General features: G+C 31.7%; 1 protein-coding gene across 2 annotated transcripts in view; it reads right to left on the minus strand.

Moving 5' to 3' along the window:
• The window catches only part of LOC144855282 (uncharacterized), a 31025-nt gene that overhangs the window by 4884 nt on the left and 6156 nt on the right, over positions 1 to 19985 (minus strand). The window contains exons 2-7 of one of the 2 annotated variants that reach the window (XM_078713092.1): positions 17482 to 18270; positions 16762 to 17442; positions 16097 to 16149; positions 9022 to 9105; positions 7555 to 7750; positions 7071 to 7135 (exon numbers count right to left, since the gene is read on the minus strand). In XM_078713092.1, the coding sequence (XP_078569218.1) occupies positions 7071 to 7135; positions 7555 to 7750; positions 9022 to 9105; positions 16097 to 16149; positions 16762 to 17442; positions 17482 to 18270 (1868 nt within the window). Of the gene's footprint in view, positions 1 to 7070; positions 7136 to 7554; positions 7751 to 9021; positions 9106 to 16096; positions 16150 to 16761; positions 18271 to 19985 lie in introns of both variants that reach the window. The other variant, XM_078713091.1, reaches the window with a different exon arrangement.

The raw sequence follows: 19985 nt of genomic DNA on the forward strand, positions 1-19985 counted from the left end.
CAATAAATCTTAACCACAGTTTCAGCCAAACCTTAATAAAAATGTTAATTACTATTTCTATCAAGGTTACTATGGCAATATTGTATAAACATTGCTTCTACTCTATATCAATACATTATAAATTTAACTTCATCAACTAACAATCAGAAAATGTATAGTTACCATAGAAACCTATTAATTAAAAAGTGTATTATAGTATAGTAATACTACTACTACTACTAATATATTTTTGAATTTTATAAATTGAAAAACCCAAAAATTTCATCTGATATGTTTTAACACTGCAGAGTCAAAAAGGATATTTTGTTTAGATCCCATTGAATTTACAATATAATGACATTTGCTTCTTGAATAAAAAAAGAACAAACTAAATTCTTGAATCAACCTGGCCTGTTTGGTAACAAAACACCATAAAAAAGTCTGTCACAAACCCACATTCAAGGCTTATGTTTTTGTATTGTCTTCTGATTAATATGGATTTCAGGTTTTGTGGGCTTGGATAATTGGATTTGAAGTCATTCCTTTCAGAATAAAGATTTTCTTTGTTGCCCTTAGGACAAATGGTGAGATTTGGTTGCCATCAGCAAAAATCTCAAACATCTGATCTGGATTGGGTTGTACTGCTGTATTCCACAACTGATACAAAACATTGACCGTACAATTTACATCAATTTCTGGTTTCTGCAAGCACAGTAAACACTATTAAAGTCATATTTTTTCCCAAATTGTCAAATTGTTTCAAATGGGAATGTGATAATATTATGTGTGCTATGTTTTTCAAGATTCCACTATCTAGGAACAGACAGTTATTAAAATGTGGTATACCACAGCTTTAGCCCCAAGGAATTTCTTACAACATAGGAATTCCAGGTCATGTGGATACCCCAAGGTCATCCCTAAATAGGCATTGATATAATAATATTCATCCTAGGCATGTCTATATTCAGCAGGCCTAAAGCTACATAACCGCTGCAAACATTATTTTTAAGTTGAGTCCAATTTAGAAACTATATAATGTTGATATCCCACTAGTCTTATGGTGATAATTTATCATGTATTATAACAATGCACTTTTGACATTTGATTGGTTAATTTTGTATTGCTTAATTCTAACACATGGTAAAGTTCTGATCAATGCTTTTACTGTTACTACTGTAGGTTTTATGTTTTTGAAAATCTTGTATTATGCAACATACTGCAAGCCAGTAGGTAGGAATTTTACAAGAGGGTTGTTTTCCCACAAAAAACGAATCCCCTTGTAAAAAAATAAGAAAACAACAGTTGATTATTTTCTCTGTGTGAATTTTTTTTATTGAATAAGCCTGCACCATAGGACAACATCTGCAAGAAAGTATAGTAATCCAATAGATAAGATAACATTAGTTGGCCTAGAGGTGTTTCCAAATGAGAGTACAAATTAAGCCCTATGGGGTAGTCTCATCTGAAGCAGTGAAGGTCAAACAACAGTAGCAGAAGAAGCCTTTTCATAATTTTAAAACCAGACCACTATTGTACTGTATATAAATGGGGCTGATGTTCTTTCGTTCTACGTCAATTAACAATTTAGACCAACGCAAATGAATATGAAAGGGGAAAACATTTCTTTATTGCCATTTATTGTTGGTAAAGGTATTGAAATTAAAGATAATTATTAGTTTAAAAAATGTAATATATTAAATAATAATTTAGAACCCTAAGAAATGAAAAAAGACCTATGCAGAGTGGAAAATGTAAAGCGTACTTATTATTCAACAATAAAAAAGAAATACATTAATATCATTCAAATACAGTAGATTTAAAAGATTTCGGACATTTCTCGTGCATATATCAATTATCATTCAAATACAATTATTGTGGCATTTCTCGTATTAAAATATAGTACTACTTTGGTACTTAATACTACCGTTTTCAGCCACATTAAGAAATCGTTTAATTCCCATAGGAGTCTCTTCAACCCAAATACTTCCTGATAGGGTGTAGGGTAGATTGATAACTTCCTAAATTTGAAAATTAATACCTTTGTATGCACTGTAGCAATATTGGACACATACAGCAGATCAAGAGTATTACAATAGCTTATGAGACAATCCCATTGGATTAAGATTTGCTGTGACCGAGCCACCCTTGGCCCTGAAATACATTCCAACAGTAGGCCTACAAACGCTATGTTTTCACCCTTTCAATAAAGTTGCAATTGAATAAGAAAAGAAATGCACTTTTGGTCAGTTGTCCCATTTCACTGTCAGGAAAAAAATGAAAAACTGTTTTTTCTTGGACACAGAAACAGGGTCACAGAGCGTGTACCTAAAACATCCTCATAGCAGCTCAAATCACAATCATTAGTTGTATTATAGAAAATAAAAATGATTTATTTAATGACTTTATTTCAAATGACAACATACATACACAGATACATTACCAGATGTCCTGATAACATAAACAACTTAATGACAACAGGGTGTTTTAACACCTTTTTTGGCTACTACTTACTGTAGTGTAACAAATCACAAACTTGCATGCATACCACAAACAGAAATTTTATTGAGATCCCTTCCAAAAATCCTGGTAGAAAATGATCCCATAGGATGGTGATATTAACTAGACGTGGGCTGCGATTGTTTAGGTGATGTCTTGATGGTACCTGCAATACTTTATAGGTAAAAGTCCACTACCTAAAAATTCTAATCACAACTATTAAAGTCATGGCAAGACATTTTGACAAGATTCAATTTGAAGAACACACACAAGAAACAGACAAAGATAACCAATTTATATATAATTTAAAATATACCGTTAAACGTTATATGTTAAATTACTCATCCATCAAGTCACTTCCACAAATTTCAACGATAATCATCACCAAAAACAGGAGAAAACTTTAAAAACATAGAAAATACTTGAAAATCAATTTTTGACACATGAACATTTACTTTATTTAGAAATAATGATGAAATCGAAAGCACAAAGAATGAATTAAAGAAACAATATTATTATTTAGACTACCCTTGACCCTGGAGTTCTACCTTTAGTTCCACTTGGGTGGGCTAGATTCTGTACCTTCCCAATTGAGCACTGATAAATGTCATCTGTTGTTTAAAGCCAAGATGGATATGAAACTATAAAAAAAAGTATTAAGTTGCTTGAAGGACAAACAGAAGTAAAAGCCTAGGGTTGTTTTGTAAACAAATACCTTTAAAACAAAAACCTGCTCCACCCATAAATACCACTTTATCCAGGCAATAAAAACAGATAACTACTGAAGTCTGAAGAGAGTGTTCTAAGTATCTCTTTATATCTTAAACTTTTAACCTGGTAGAATTGTTTGCATAGTATAGTATAGAAAAATTCATATGATATAGGCCATGTAATTCAGCAGATGCTGAATTGGTTTCTGGTAATAAAGATAAAAGGCTAGAAAAAACAAACTTCTAAAAACATCATGGCAGTAATATGAAGTTAAGAAAATAGATTTCTCCCTTTCACAGATTAAAATCTACAATCCCCAGAATATTTGGCATTGCACAAAATTCTAAACATTTTCACAAAAAGCTATATTAAATAGAACCATTGAATATCATTTTCACCGTGCAATAGAATGAATACTTGCCGAATGGGGGGGGGGGGGGGGGGTAACAGTAAATAGTTTCTAATATAGAACAGCAGAATCAAGTGCCATCTAACTAGAACATTGACAAAAAAAATTCACTATCAGACACAAGACAATTATTATTTCACCTTACACAGATGAAGACAACTTTGTAAACAAGAAAATGATTATGTTGACATAGCAGCATCTGAACAACTGTCAGCTTACCTATAGGGAAAGCCATGCGACAAGAATTACAAAACAAATTGGTAAAACGCAATTTGCTGACTGTCCTGCACAAACAGTTTACTGTGCAGAGAATACCATGTTCAATATTTTATTAATTATTAATGTTACCACAGATGTTTAAACAAATTCACTCACAGATAATGTAAATTGCCTGCTTGATTTTTATTCATACCTGTAATCTTCTTTAAATTTGGAGTAAATAACTGTGTAAATCTGGCTGTCCATTTTGTTGTTTTTTTTTAATTTTTCTCAAAATATTCATCCATCCCAACCCCATCCCCGAAATAATTACAAATGTTGTGATGTTATTCCATTTTAATTTGAAATTTTAATGATATATCTTAGGGCCTGTTTCTGCTGCAACTGCTCAAAATACGGTATAAAATACGGTATTTTTTATACCGTATTTGTCAGTACCCCGTTTCTGCTAACAATACTTCTTGGGTGGTCGTGTTAAATTTCATCCTTTTTACCCAAATTGCCATTCATTTATTTGGTCGATAATTAAAAGTCGCAATAAAGGAAGTTTTACGCCTCACTTTCAACAGGTGATAGAGATGTTGTGAGAGCACAGAAAACATCGTAATGGGGACAAGTAATTCGTTCCCTCCCCGAGTTATTGTCTTTTGCAATGTTGTACTGCTTTTGCAGGCTCTTCAGCTTTGAGTTTACTTGCTTTGGAGACAAGTCTATTCCGTACTCCTGCTTTATTTGTTTAGAAATGTCTTTATAAATGTGGTTGTCCCTTTTATTACCTTTTAGTTGGCCGGACATTTAACTTCCCCTCCTTCCCCACACCCCTTTTCCCCACACAGATTTATATAGTAAATACTGTGACGTCTTCGCTCCACATTTTTGCCGAATATATCTATACACGTGTGTAAAACAGCTCACAGCGACAGAAAATAAAAACACGATGTTGACCTCATGTCGCAGGTCAAAAAATATACGGTATTTTTTATTGGCAGCAGAAAAGGGTACAAAAAATACGGTATAAATTTGTAAATACCGTATTTTATCCACAAATTTTGTGGGGAAAATACGGTATACAAAATACGGTATTTTTTTTATGAGCGCAGTTTCTGCTGCCAAAACAATACGGTATAAATACGGTATTCAAAAAATACCGTATAAAATACGGTATTTTCTTGGCAGCAGAAACAGGGCCTTATATGTTATATTTTTCAGGAATGCCACTTCTTCTGCCAAAAATATACTGTGTGTATACTTGGTATTTATAAACTATTTATTTGGCAGCAGAAATAGGACCTATGATTTTTGTTAACTATTATAATATAATAGTTTTGCTTAGTGTTTGAACACAGCCAAGTAGCATCATATTTCTCTAACCTCTGCTTTTATCAAAAGGCATCATAAATATTTTCATGCCTACCCAGTTCAGTACCTTTTGGAGGTAAACACACAGGCCATCTATCACCAAAACAATCCACCCAAGTTACACAAACACCTTTAGTTTTATCACAAAATTGCATGTAAAAACATGGTTTTTGTACACTGTCTACAAGCATTATTTGCCACTAAAATAACTGGTCACTGGGATAGGGGTCACTGAAGCCTTTCGGAGGTCAACTTAAAGCTGTAGATTATAAATTGACATTTGGCAGATACAAATGAGATGTTGATACTGGTGAAATCAAAATGAAGATGCCTTGAAAGCGGACACTGTTAATCCAGAACATTAGAGAACAGTACTAAACTTTTGTTTTGATTTTATCATTTACAGTAGAATCCCTAAGGGTATAGTACACTCTAATAATTAAATTTCTGCTACCAAAATGAAGGTAATTTATTTACATAATATTCAACTGGTTATTTCTTTGCAGGTAGGTTTGATGAACAACAAAATATGTGTTAATGTTAATCAAACTAGGTGCTAATTAATTGGTGCCGAAACCATAAAGTTCTGGTAGGGTCAATCGTGATTACTTGATGACAATATCCTCATTATAAAATCAACGGCAATTGACTTCTCTGACCTAATCAACATTGTTAACAGTGTTGAGTCGTTATTTAAGGCTTCTGAAATACTTCAATGGACTAATCAATCAATAAGAAAATTAGCATGTTTTATAATTAAAAGATACATTTTCTCCTGCAAAAAAAACTAAAAAAACCACTAATATTACTGTGTGAATTTAATGACCCTAAATTTCTCGACAGCCGAAACGGGACAATATTCAATTAATGGCATCAAATGGTTAAAAAAGGTTATTGCAGTTGGCACCTGAATCCAGTGGCGTAACGGCTATGAGCGCTCACTGACTAAACTCAGGGCCCAGAGTATAAGCAGCTCAATGCTACTGCCTGAATCAATTGTGGACTTAAGAGTTATTTTTTGTGTGGACCTATTTTTGCTGGCAAAACCAGAAAAGCGGTCCTTTTGAGTAAGTAATAAAATTCCATTTAAATATTAATAAACATTTATTGTATGTTTTAAGTTTAATCTCAAATTCTGTTACTACACAAGTATATACAAACATTATTAACCGCTATCAAGCTAATGCATTAATGACAACAGCAGCAAAGTATTATATTATGAATAATTCATTATCGTTAAAACCAATATTGACATACTACTGTTTAGCATTTTGAATAAATTGTTATAATTATTATGACCAATAACTATACTATTAGCATTTTGAATAAATCGTTATAATTTAATTATGACCAATAACTATACTATTAGCATTTGTACTTATTCATTAGCAAATAAAGCTGTAGACACAATAGAACAATACAAACCTATAGGATTAAACTTATTAAATATAAGTCTTTGTAGCATAAAACAAACATGTGACTAATTCCAGAATATTAGACACAAATATCCTTCATCTATGCCAGCTGATATATTTGTAGTATCAAATTAAGTAGTATTATAAATATTTAGCTTGCTATTTTATTGATTTCAAAATGTTTTTAGTACTGTATAGTAAACAGTAGAAAAGTAATACTGCGCATGATCAGAAAAATATGAGCATGCACTGAATGACTGTTAGACTCAATAGCTGCATAGTCGGGTGACATCCACATCTAATGTGGTTAAAATGCAATATTGAGAACACATGCCAGGCTGGTCTGAAGAGTATTAATTTTGTATTTGGGAATGTACCTTATTATTTGTCTCTGGGAATGTACCTTATTATTTGTCTCTAAGAATATTATGATGATTATTATCATTATTGTTTAGTGAAAACTATAACATTTTTTCACATACCTCTTTTTCTATTTTATCTCTGTCCATTCTACTGATAATAGTTGAAGCAGGAACATATCCTGACCCTAAAAGGGAAAAGAATGAAGTAAAGAATAGGCAGTTTGTATACAGAGTTAAAAGTAACAAGCTATATTAAGGCAGTTGAATATGGAATGCCAAAAAGGTAAGTATAGGTGCCCTTTTGCCATTTCATAGAATGTGGTAGCATTTAATGTCTATGTAACAAAAACGGAAAAACAATTATTTTATTTTTTAATTTTGCAAATAATGTATATTGACCCGGATCACAAATTATAATGATGTGCTTAAAATACATATTTTTAATACTGTACATAATATTCTAATTTTAGGCTCAGCTTGACAAAAATCATCATGAAAATTGCTGTACCCATTCGCAATGCATGATCTTGTGACCAATAATGAGTTGTTACTACTAACAACGGATTACCAACGCAACAAATACATCAAGATCTCTCAAACCTACCTGATTCCACAACAAATTGAATCTCCAGATCTTCTCCTTTCTGTTGAGGCGTTGGCTCAACATATTTAACATCTTCAGCAGTTACGGTTGGTACTTCTTCTGTAGCTTGTCTTCGTCTCCTTGTCTTTGCTTCTTCATTCAGTATATTTGCCATATATTTGCGGAATTCCAAGTCCTTTTCTGGCCAATCTGCTTCCTATAATTAAATTACACAACTATCGAAGTAGCTTTGTGGTCTTGGTATAAAAATTGTATTATTTTGGGGTTTTTTGTGTTTACTTGTTATATACATGTTTTGGACGTGCCTAAACAATTTGAAGTGTACCACTGATACAAAAGTGTAGACCAGTAAAAGCAATTATTTGTATAGTGTGACTGTGATGAGTTTAAAAAAAAGTTATAAAATGCTCTGAATTCTGTGAATTATATTTTTTGGAGTCGGTGAAGAGAAGAAGAGGAAGACAAATACAGTATATTAATATTTTATTTGCTCATTCATGTGAATGATACCGACAGCCATACAGTAAATCTATAATCAGAACAAAAAATAATTTTGAAATGCGGTAACTTCTATCTCTTATAAAAAAAAATTGACATTTTCTCACCGTTTGATCAGATAAAACAATAAAGGTAAGATCGTAATCTAGAGATTTAGGAATTAAATCAATCAACAGCAACATCCCAAAGAATTAAAAAAAGAGCTATTTAATTTAATCGCTATGGATACAGTAACCCTGGTGACCCAAAACACATTCTCCAAATCCTAATTGTAAACACATGGTGCTCTTAAACAATTTTCTAGACACCTGAATGTGAAAAATACACAATGAAGTTATGTTGTAGATTGGGCCATAAAACTAGTATAGCATATTAAATAAAATTGCCATAAGTTCACATGTTTATGTTATTAAGTTATATTACCTAATATATATCAATTATTGCCACCAATAATAAGAAAAACTGTAAGTATATTACTATTATAAATATGCTTTATGTGTTTACCTTTGGATTTTAATAATAATTACACTTACAGAATACTACTAATTTCAAACATATTTGGCTAGCACATTTATTTATGGTTTTGGGGGCATGTAATAATAATATAAAAGTATCCTTCCAATTTGATTTGATGATTTTTTTATGACTAGCTTGTTAAAAGTAAACAATTAAATTTTTTTTGCAAGTAACAGGTATATAGGCTTACTGGGGATCCAATATGATTCAAGTGAATTCTCCGCCTCCCCAAGTCCCCCTAAATTTTTAAACTTGCAGTGCAAAAAGTAAAACATTTAAAAATCCTGAATCCACCAATGCTATATACCAAAAACCAACCTGTTACATTCGAACATCTATAATTGCATGGTTGATATCTGATTAAAGATGGAAACATTAGGAGAGAATATTTTCATTCATTGAAAGATTTCTTAACTCATGAATATTCATGAGTCATTTATTTGTATATCTTACCGTCATTGATTTGATTTCAGTACTAACGACATACTCTGTCTTATCTTCATCTTTCAACGAATCAGGATCAATTTTTTGTACAGCCTAAAAAAAAAGCAAATTCCATGAAAAATTGTTTTTTTTATCATACTCATCCAACAGCAAGTAACTCTCCAATTACTGGATGGATAAACTATTTTATAATTTATCGTGCTTAAAAACTAAGTCTCATTTGAGGCTTAGGGAGTGGAGTTGAAGAAGTTGTGAGATACAACCCTGGCACTAGGTCAGGAGTGAACCCTGAACCTTGGAATTGGAAGGCAAGCATGTTAACATCTACAGCTCCACTACAATTTTGGTAAATTGGTGAATATCATGCATATAGTATTGTTAAAATCTGAGTTGAGCTGTTAGTGTTAGATTTTAGTCCAATTTAGTTTTATTGGAAGTTTACAAAGTAACTTTAACTTGTTTGCAGTTTTAATAATTCATTTCTGTTTAAAAAAAAACCACAAATAATTATTCACTTATAAAATAAAGACAAATGAAACAGTGAATTTTAACCAAAAACCATTGTCTGACAGACAATTTAAGTATTTTTTGCTTTAAATTACATTTTGTTCAGGTAAATCATTTAAAAAAAAAAATTGTTATGGACAATGTATCTTTAAGTTGCACATTAACTAAAACAATTTGTTTTTGATTGAATATTTATTACAAGTACTGTATATATTGATATTTAGATCATGGATAAATATATATCAAGTCTGTTTTAAGTATTGTACACATTTAAATCACACATTTGAGTAAGTGGGTTACCAACCTTCCATAAGACTGCAATTTTATTGAGTAGACAGCTGGTCATACTTTATTCTTTATTAACAGAAACATTGAGTTTGTAACAAATATTACTTTTATTACTTCAATTCAATTTTGTGTTGTTATTTGGTAAAAGTTGTTTGGTGTAACCATGGGAACTTTATAGCGTGTCAAACTTAACCCAGTTCAGAGCTTTGTGACATGAATTCCCAAGTTAAATGATGAATGGCAGTATAAAAATTCAATGTGAGCTACAAATAATGAATGAATGTTTCCCAATTTGATCCCTGTTAAATACAACAGTAGTCTCTCAGTCAAGTGTGGAGTAGTTTGAATGCGTTTCCAATTCTCTCCTGTTTGAATAGACTTACTATTCCAGTGGATTTTGATCAGAACATTTCTACTGCGAAAAAATAACCGATTATTAACTGGATGTGTAAATAAATTACCCTCAACGATTGGGTGACAGAACACAATTTAACCGATATTGCTGTGCGTCTTTTAGCTGCAACACAAACGTTTATTTGATTGTCAGCTGTTGAACATTTGACCACCTGAATACGTTTTTTGTTAACGATCCACCGCTAATTTAAACGGTTATTTGTGAGCACAAATTTATCATTAAATGTAGACGGTCTAAAACTTATATTATTTTTTAAATAAACGGTTTATTCGGCGCTATGCTGCAGATAAAGGCAACGCCCCTAGTTGAATAGACTCTTATTCCAGTGTTGTAGAATTTTGATCAGAAATTCCAGTGTGAACCAGGTGTAACCTTCATGGTAGAAGTGAGACAAGATCACACTGATTGATGTTGATTTAACTGTAGTTTGGTTTTGATTTCAACAGTCTTCACTACTCATTTCTCAGGAATGTTTTAAACATAAAAGTCTTTGTTTATGCTAAGTGAATCAACAGTTTTAAATCACTCTTACAAGAATTTGAAGATGAAACATAAGATTCCTCATCTTTTACAATGACGGCATCTTTTTAGAATTTTTGATAACCATCTGAATTTTTAAAATTGGATTATTACTGTAATTCATTCATTCATAGTTGGTCATATTTTTCAATATGTCATTGCTTAGACAATACTCTCTCAATGTTTTTTTTTTTATTTTTATGACGCCATCATGGATAACAATTTGAATAAACTAAAAGCGAGTCACTTTAGTATGATTGCTATGTGATTATTAGACCTAATTCAACACAATACACTTCAGGTCCTTGTAGTTATAACCCAATTTCTGTGCATGGGATAGGCATTACCTAATTTTATAGTAACTAACTACAGTAAAATCATAGGCCTTTGTTATTGCATTTGCAGTTTTAAAAATTTAGTTTAGTATTTAACTACAGAGTAGAATAATTTGTACAAGATCCCTAACTATAACTAAATGAAGATCCTTTGATTTGAAGGTAGAACCTGTCTCTCCACTGAGAAATAAGTTAAGCTCCATGGACACTCTAATTTGTGTTTGATTGCAAGTTCTGACCTATCGCTATTAATAATAAACAAAGAATGCAACTTCAATTACTTTAGCTCAATGACACTAGTGTTTTCAACATAAGTGATCATACAAGATTGTATAACATTGACGGCAGACATTATTTGAAGGCAGACATTATTTAAACAAATTTAAATGCCGCTATTTGATCTTATATGAACTTCTTTAAGCAGGTAGCATACCGTATTCACAAAATATATGATTTCAAACGATTTTATGTGACAATGCACTTGTAAATTTTGCGTTAAAATGTTTACCTTCCGAACACGTAAGCATGGTGAAATTACACATTTAATTTTGATTTTTAACCGATCTTACAGTATTTACAATAATTTGACACCAAATTAACCAAATCATGACCATAAAACTCTATAAATAATATGTTTTAGTCCTTTCAACTGAAACTATTGCTAAAGCAACTATTGCAAATTAAAAAGAATTACCCATCATTTACGGCGATTATCCTAACTTTTAGCTAAATTATAAAAACCTGAAATAACGATTTTCTTCAAAACCGGTTTTGTAGTTTGTATATAAATTGCTTTCTCATTTTGTGATCATTTGTGTTTGGTAGTTAATTTTTTTGAGACAGCAACCGCTAAAAATTTCTCCCCGAAAACCGATTTTGACAGAATCAATTTTTTTTTCTGTGGTTTTGAAAACGGATTTCTTTTGGCAAGAAAATAGCGTTATTTCAAAATTTGGTTTTAAATAAAGGCATAATCATCTGTTTTGAGAATTGGTCTGTAAAACATAGATACTTTTCCATCCCATGTAGTTGTATGGAATTGTTTGATATTCTTAAAATGATTGATTCAATAGCAAAGTAGTAACAACAATTTACAAAGGGCATTGTACGTTTGTTTGATATTCTTAAAATGATTGATTCAATAGCAAAGTAGTAACAACAATTTACAAAGGGCATTGTACATTTCATTGCATTAAGGATCAGTTACGTTTAATTGTAATTTATGGGTTTTCTGATTTCACTAATGTGCTCTATTCCAGTTGATCTATCAATGTCTTTGAATTTCTAATTGCGTAGGTGGCAGCAAATTCACGTTTCTGTAGTGAATTACTGTGTGTAAAAAGGTGCAAGAAAAGAAAAATGTACAATATGAGAAAAACATGATTCGCAACCAACTGGGATGAAAAACAGCTTTCATGATTTTTTAAGCTTCTACCAAATAGTGCTTATTCGTCTGCACATTTGACGCCAATGCTCTGTCATACAGAGAGAGGCTTCAATTCAGCTGTGTAAATGAATACCTGGTTGAAAATACTAGAGAGGATAAGAGGGCGTGGGCACCCGACCACCTAAATGGCTTAGTAAAATGAGCTTTTAACAGATCATCCCCTACGTTCAGAAATGAATACTTGGACTTGCCTATTGTACAGTATGGCAACAAAAATATAGGCAATAGTGTTTATTATTTTTCTATAAATAAAGTAGTACAGTAGGTAATAAATCTGAATACAACATCTGATCTGGTTTCAACTTGGCTGAGGTTATTGGTACAACGCCCAGGAAGTTATTATACAATTAATGAATGTTTATGAGTGTGATGGTACAAATAATTTCATAACGTGAAAATAGAAATTCATATTCAACGATGGGGTGCTGATATAAAGTACAGCAGGGTAAGCCAGGTAAACTTTTCCGGAATATGAATTGATCTCTTTATAAAAATGTACACTGGATCCATTTTCAAGTCTTTATCTGATAAGATTTGTTCTACGACCAGAGCTATGGTTGTGAAAAGATTTGAACCTGCACCGATATTATGGCTTAGTTTGACATTGGATAAAAAAGTATTATCTTGGCTAATTGCATTATAAACAAAGTCGTTCATCGGTCTCAAACTTTTTTTGACACAAGTCAAACTCTGCCACGCTTTTATCTACAAGAAAAATTTTAATTTAAAATACAATGCCATAAATGTTTACATTGTTTATTAGCAACCTTAAAATAATTCCAGCGAAACCAAGATTGAAAATAAAAACACAGAAATTGTATTAAAATTAGTATTTTCCGTTTCTTATTTTTAACCGATCATTATAGGAAAATCTATTCTAAACCTGAGGGTACAATATGACTAACAATTGATTCAACAACATTATTGTACAGTATCTAAGTCATAAGTCAATTTCAATATTGAATAAGTAATCTTATTTAGTAACAGTGAGAGGTATTGTTTGAATTATCATACCAGATGCAAAACCTTGCAGACAAATTTAAAATACATTAAAAATTACTACAAATATTGTACAGAATTGACAAGCCAAAACTAGTAATTCGGTTAGGAAGCAATTAATTATAAATTAACTGAAGATAGCTAATTAGGTTGTCTTTATGCCATATATGGAAACAGTTTAGGTAACAATTACTTTTTTGTTATTTAATAGGTCATAATTAATAGTTATTGTAACTGATAAAATTGTAATTTAATGAAAGGAAAAAAGTAAACCAGAAGTGAATTATTTTTTGTCTTTGTTATTTAAGCAAAATCATTTGTTACCCATTTTTTTTACCAAAAGTCTACAACTTTATAAAATGGCATATTTTCTTCATCTCTATTTTTCATGTTTTGAGAGAAAATACTTTAACATTCAACAATGACTTGTTACACTGAAACATAAAACACTATTCTAAAATTTATACTAGCGTTTAAACCGACACAATAAAAACTGCTCTGGAGAGTGGTACTAATCACATTAAGGTCCGACCCCACGACCTGATCATGCGCTTGTTAAAAATACCAATTACATTTTTATGCCAATGGGAAAGGTTACAGACAAAATAACATTAGCAGTGATTTGTTATGGTGCCGTAGGTAACATTAGACAGTTTAATTCCGACAATACTCATCTTGAGTAATTAATCACATGACATGCAACATGTGCAAAACACCTATTTTAATCCTTTAGAATAAATGGGTTTACTTTTTTTTTTATTTAATAGAAAATAGAACATTTACTTAAATTATGCAAATTTAGCTTTGCAGTGTATTATTGTGACCGTTGTTGCCCTCAGATCATTTACATTTTACAGTTAGTACAATGATGTTTTAATCAACAGCTATCCACTGAAAATATATTTCGTACCAAGTTTACCAGCATAAACCAACGATAGACCCTTTCCGAAGGTATACACTTGGTATCAAACAGCCATCCCACCTACCAGTGGCATCATTTCTCAAGTTCACTTTATTACATTCATTTAGCAGAAATTTATAATTTAATTTTTCGCAGTTATTTGACACCAAAGCAACACAAACCTGCCCATAGTTTTTTCAGTACAAATATTGTACATGATGCCAACAAAAATACATGATGTTTGTTGATTATTTTTCTATAAATAATGTACAGTATGTTATAAATCTGAATATAACATCTGATGCATGGTGGTTTCAACTTTTGAGGTTATCGTTACTACGCCCAGGAAGTTATACTTTATCAACACTGTAATCTCATAAAATGTTCTGCTTTTTCGAGTTTTAAATCGGTTTAAGATTAACTAGAAACTAATAGCCCATCTGGTAGGGATATCAAATTGCAGGCTGTTATAGTTAGACGTGTTTATCTGAAGAACAATCGTAGAAAATGATCAATAGAATATTGAGTAATGTATTATAATATACTGTTTAATCAGGCTACAAATCATGTCACATGATCTGTATATACCAATAGTGATCAAGCTGGAATAGCAGTTTGAAAATACAGTACTATAAATGTGAATTTTCATTGACTAATTTAACCACTTTGTTACATTTTACTGTTAATATTATGATATGGAGAGTAGAATTGAGTGCAGAATCTGTCTAATGTAACTCCTGGTTATATTATATGCATTGGTGACCTAATACTTTATTAATTGGTCAGATGTTTGTCCTAATCTGACGTAATTGTACTAAGTTGTACATTTGAAAAAAGTAATTTGCAAGTAATTCTCGGGTTGGACTAGAACCCATGACCTCCAGATCTGGCATTACCGTACCATACCTCTAGATTATTATTATGAGGAATTGATATGAATTGTCCCAAAAGCAATTGATATACAATTATATTGCAAAAAAGTGATGCAAATTAATTTTAGAATTATGTTTTAGATAGCATACATTTACCAAATTGAAGATAGAAGTAGTATCTAAACAAATTTTGAAAATTATACCATGCCATTGGCTGCCAGACTTTAGTTATTTAATGCAATAAACAAATAGCATTTTTTTATTCATTCAAAATACATTATCAGAAATATAGACGTCAATTTTACAAAGAATATTAAAGTCTTGAGTGAAGAATGTGGACAATTTAACGCCTTTAAGCGTTGAATATTGCCCCAAGAGCGTCAGTTGCTAGGCACACTCCTTTGTTTTGATAGGAGTCATTAGCTCAATCCCCACAGTCTTATTGAATTCAATTAGGTTGTCTGATTCGGGAATATCAAATTATTGTTAATTGACAAAGAAAAATGATGACCTCGTATGACTATATAAGGTATCCATCATACTTTTCATCTAAAAGTTCATTTCATTCATTATGGTACCCGAAATTACAAAGTTTTTTTTATAGAAAATTACAGATTTCACCGAAATCATAAAAACAAAGATTTTGAGAAACCAACAAAACTGGAAAAACAATCTGCCAAATTATCTCCACAAAAACTCTAGTCCTTCCAGTTGGTTAAATTGACCAAAAAATCTAATGCAATACATTAATATTACCCCAAATTGAATCTTTTAAGATGAAATTATATGATTTATACATACTTTTGTTGGTGTTGTAACTTGGACTGTTGTTTCTTGACCTGATTCTGTTGTTTCTGTTTGAAAAAGAAACTGCATATGAATTATGGAATTTCAACATCATTTTGGCTGCTATATTGGATCTAAGATGGCAGATAATATTCAAATGTTATAAAACTTCTCAGTAAAATTCAGGTCATTTTGATACCCCATGTGTTGAGTAGTAAAAATGTGTATAACGAACAATCGTACAAAAGATATAGTCGTTTACACAGACGTACAAACCAGGTCAATTTGAGAAACTGTATTAGTAATAATAATCTAATGTCAATGTTTATTTTTAGAATTATAACATTGGAAGTCGGGACAACATATGGAAAGGAAATTGGGATAAGAAAAACTTGGTAAGATCATCACAAAAGGCCTATAAAAAAGATCACTTATCAAAGACTGATGATATTTTTTCACTAGATTAAATATTTAATATCAAGTAAATTAGTAATGGCTTTTATGTGACATTAAAGCAACCCGAACACTGTGGGCTACATGGGTTTTGCATGAACTCTCTGAGACTATTTTACAACTCCGTACCCTGGCAGTGGAAGCTACTGGGTCATCGGGCAAAAATTTAGATTGAAATCATGATCCTTTCATTATCAGTTTTCAAAAATAATATAAAAAAAACTTACCTTTTGGAATATTATCACCATTTGTTGTGAAATCTGGTTCTGCTGTAGAAACTGGTTCTGCTGTGGAAATTGGTTCTGCTGTTGAATCTGGTTCTGCTGTAGAAAATGGTTCTGCTGTTGAATCTGGTTCTGCTGTTGAATCTGGTTCCGCTGTTGAATCTGGTTCTGCTGTTGAATCTGGTGCTGATGTGGAGTAAGGTGCTGATGTGGAGTAAGGTGCTGCTGTGGAAAATGGTTCTGCTGTTGCATCTGGTGCTGATGTGGAGTCAGGTGATGCTGTGGAAAATGGTTCTGCTGTGGAAAATGGTTCTGCTGTTGAATCTGGTGCTGATGTGGAGTCAGGTGCTGCTGTGGAAAATGTATCTACTGTGGAAAATGTTTCTGATTTAGAAAATGGTTCTGCTGTAGAAACTGGTTCTGCTGTAGAAAATGACTCTGCTGTAGAAAATGATTCTGCTGTAGAAGCTGGTTCTGCTGTAGAAGCTGGTTCTGCTGTGGAAACTGGTTCTGCTGTGGAAAATGGTTCTACTGTAGAAAATGGTTCTGCTGTGGAAAATGGTTCTGCCGTGGAAAATGGTTCTGCCATGGAAACTGCTTCTGCCGTGGAAACTGCTTCTGCTGTGGAAAATGCTTCTGCTGTGGAAAATGCTTCTGCTGTCGAAACTGGTTCTGCTGTTGATTCTAGACTTATGGTTGTCTGTAAATCTGTTGTTAGTAAACCTGGTACTGTTGTCATTTCTTCTGGTTCATTTGTGGTCACATCAATTTGTGAAGGAGTTGTAAATTGTGGCGGTAAAGTGGTATCTAAATTCAATGTAGTTCCAGAAGATGTTGTTGAGTCTTCACTCTCTGTTGTCATTGATAATGCAGTGGATAATTCTGGAGCGATAGTAGTTGCTGCATCATTACTTTCTAAAGTAGTTGCCATCATAGATGTGGTAGCTTCAGTTTCTGATACTTTAGTTGTACTTGCATCATCAGTCAGTTGTGGTGTCACAGACTCTGTTGTAACATGTGTTGAATCAGGTTCTGATAAAGTAGTGGTTAATTCTTTGGCTGCTTCAGTCGTTGTTTCAGCAGTTGTTGGCACATCTGTTTCATTTTCTGTTTCTGTTGTTTGGTCTTCTGAACTAGGGGTAGTTTCATCAGGTGCTGTTGTTACTAAATTTGACGTACTAGACTTTGAAGATGTTACAGAATCACTGGTGTCTGTTTCTGTTGTTTGGTCTTCTGAACTAGGGTTAGTTTCATCAGGTGCTGTTGTTACTAAATTTGACGTACTAGACTTTGAAGATGTTACAGAATCACTGGTGTCTGTTTCTGTTGTTTTGTCTTCTGAACTAGGGGTAGTTTCATCAGGTGCTGTTGTTGCTAAATTTGATGTACTGGACTCAACAGGTTTTGAAGATGTTACATAGTCAGTTTGTGTATTTGTCACTAATGTTGTTCCTTCTGAAGATGCATAGCCAATTATAAGCAAAACTGAAAGGCATTTAACTGAAAGGAAGTCTGGAAAAAAAGGAAGAAGATTAATTATTTATTGTTATCATTTGTTATTTTTAAATTCTGTGATGAATACTGTCTGTAGTATGAAAACGATAATTAATGTACCCACAAAAAAATGTATGGGGTTGGGCAGCAAAGTTAAAAATCTTACCTGGTTTCTCTTTGACATTTTAAGAAGTTTCATTTTAGAAAAAAATATTCTATTACATTATAATTTAATATGACACCTATTTATTGATTTTTATGTATATTATACAGTAGTGTTATGGCAATATTAATCTACTCTGCATATTGGAAGTTCTATTTAAGTAACTGCTACTGAAGTAGTGACCTCATCAATTTGATCACAGTGGAGTAATATTCCATTTGATTAATTAACTTTGATAATTGACACTTTGTTCAATTAATTTTTAATGCTTAATTATCTGGCTTAAACTAAAAATAACAATGTCTGATGGATTTTTAGTTTCTTCAGGATTAGATAAATCCAGGTAAAACTGATCATGGAAAGTGACTTCAAAGCAGTACTTTTTGTTAACAACAAAACATTTTAAAAGGCATTCCTTCCAAGAAAAATAACTTATTATAGAAGGATATTTCATTAAATTTCTATGCAAATATCATTTTAAATATTTTAGAATTCCATTGATAAGTCAGCTCTGGAAATATGACTTATTTGGACATAAATTGATGTTTAAACTGTGCTAACTGCAACAGCATGCTTAGCATGGCTACAGGCTCCTGTCATAATCCGTATTTGATAATGTACAGATTAGGGGTCACAGCTAAACCCAGATTTTACTGGCTTACAAAAATATTTGAATTAGAAATTTACATCCAGTTTACTGTACTTAGTATTCTATATGCTCCATGATACCAACAAATTAAATAGGCATCTAACAAAAATGTTTAATTTTTCATCTGGGATTGTAAATTTTGATGGTAAATTTTCTTTAAAAAAAATTAGAAATAAAACATCAAACGGCCTTAAATAAAAATGATTTAAAATCATAATGAAAAATGTGTTTATCGCAAGATTAATCAATAAAATTTAATACCAAAAGTAGGCCTATATATTATAAATATTTTAGTTTATCTGTAATTATTGTTCATAAATGATGTGATTGTGTCATAAGAAAGAAGTGAAACACCTGCTTCAATCTGCAATTTGACATGACAATAGGAACAGAGTCCTGCATGGACAAAGACAGTTCCTGACATCAACAATGACAACAACAATTCACAATAGCCCTGAGCATTGCTTTCTTGCATTGCAGAAGTTTTTATGGCATTATTAAAGATCTTAATAATACAAAATATATAAAAATAGTTTATTACCTGTACATTCGTGACACTAAAATGAATGAATTATTTTTAAATAATTAGTTTCACGACTTTTTACATATTATACTAAGTCTGGTTGCTATTTTACACACCTCAGAACATTCACGACTTGGATAATAATATTTAATGATTCTTTGCATTATTTTTTACTAAATGCAACCATTTTTTTTCACTAAATTTTAGTAAAGAAATCATGCAGCTCCAAAATTGATTTTGTCCACTTTAAATGTCTTAAAGGGGAGCTCCGGGTATAACATTTTTCTTATTTATTATAAAATATACACCGTGGCAACAACATTGATAACCCCACTTATTTTTCATTTAACAAAATTTAAACTTTATACATGGAGCTATCATTTAATGTTTTATGGTTG

The sequence above is a fragment of the Antedon bifida genome, chromosome 11 (genome assembly GCF_963402885.1).
Source record: "Antedon bifida chromosome 11, ecAntBifi1.1, whole genome shotgun sequence".
NCBI lineage: Eukaryota > Metazoa > Echinodermata > Crinoidea > Comatulida > Antedonidae > Antedon > Antedon bifida.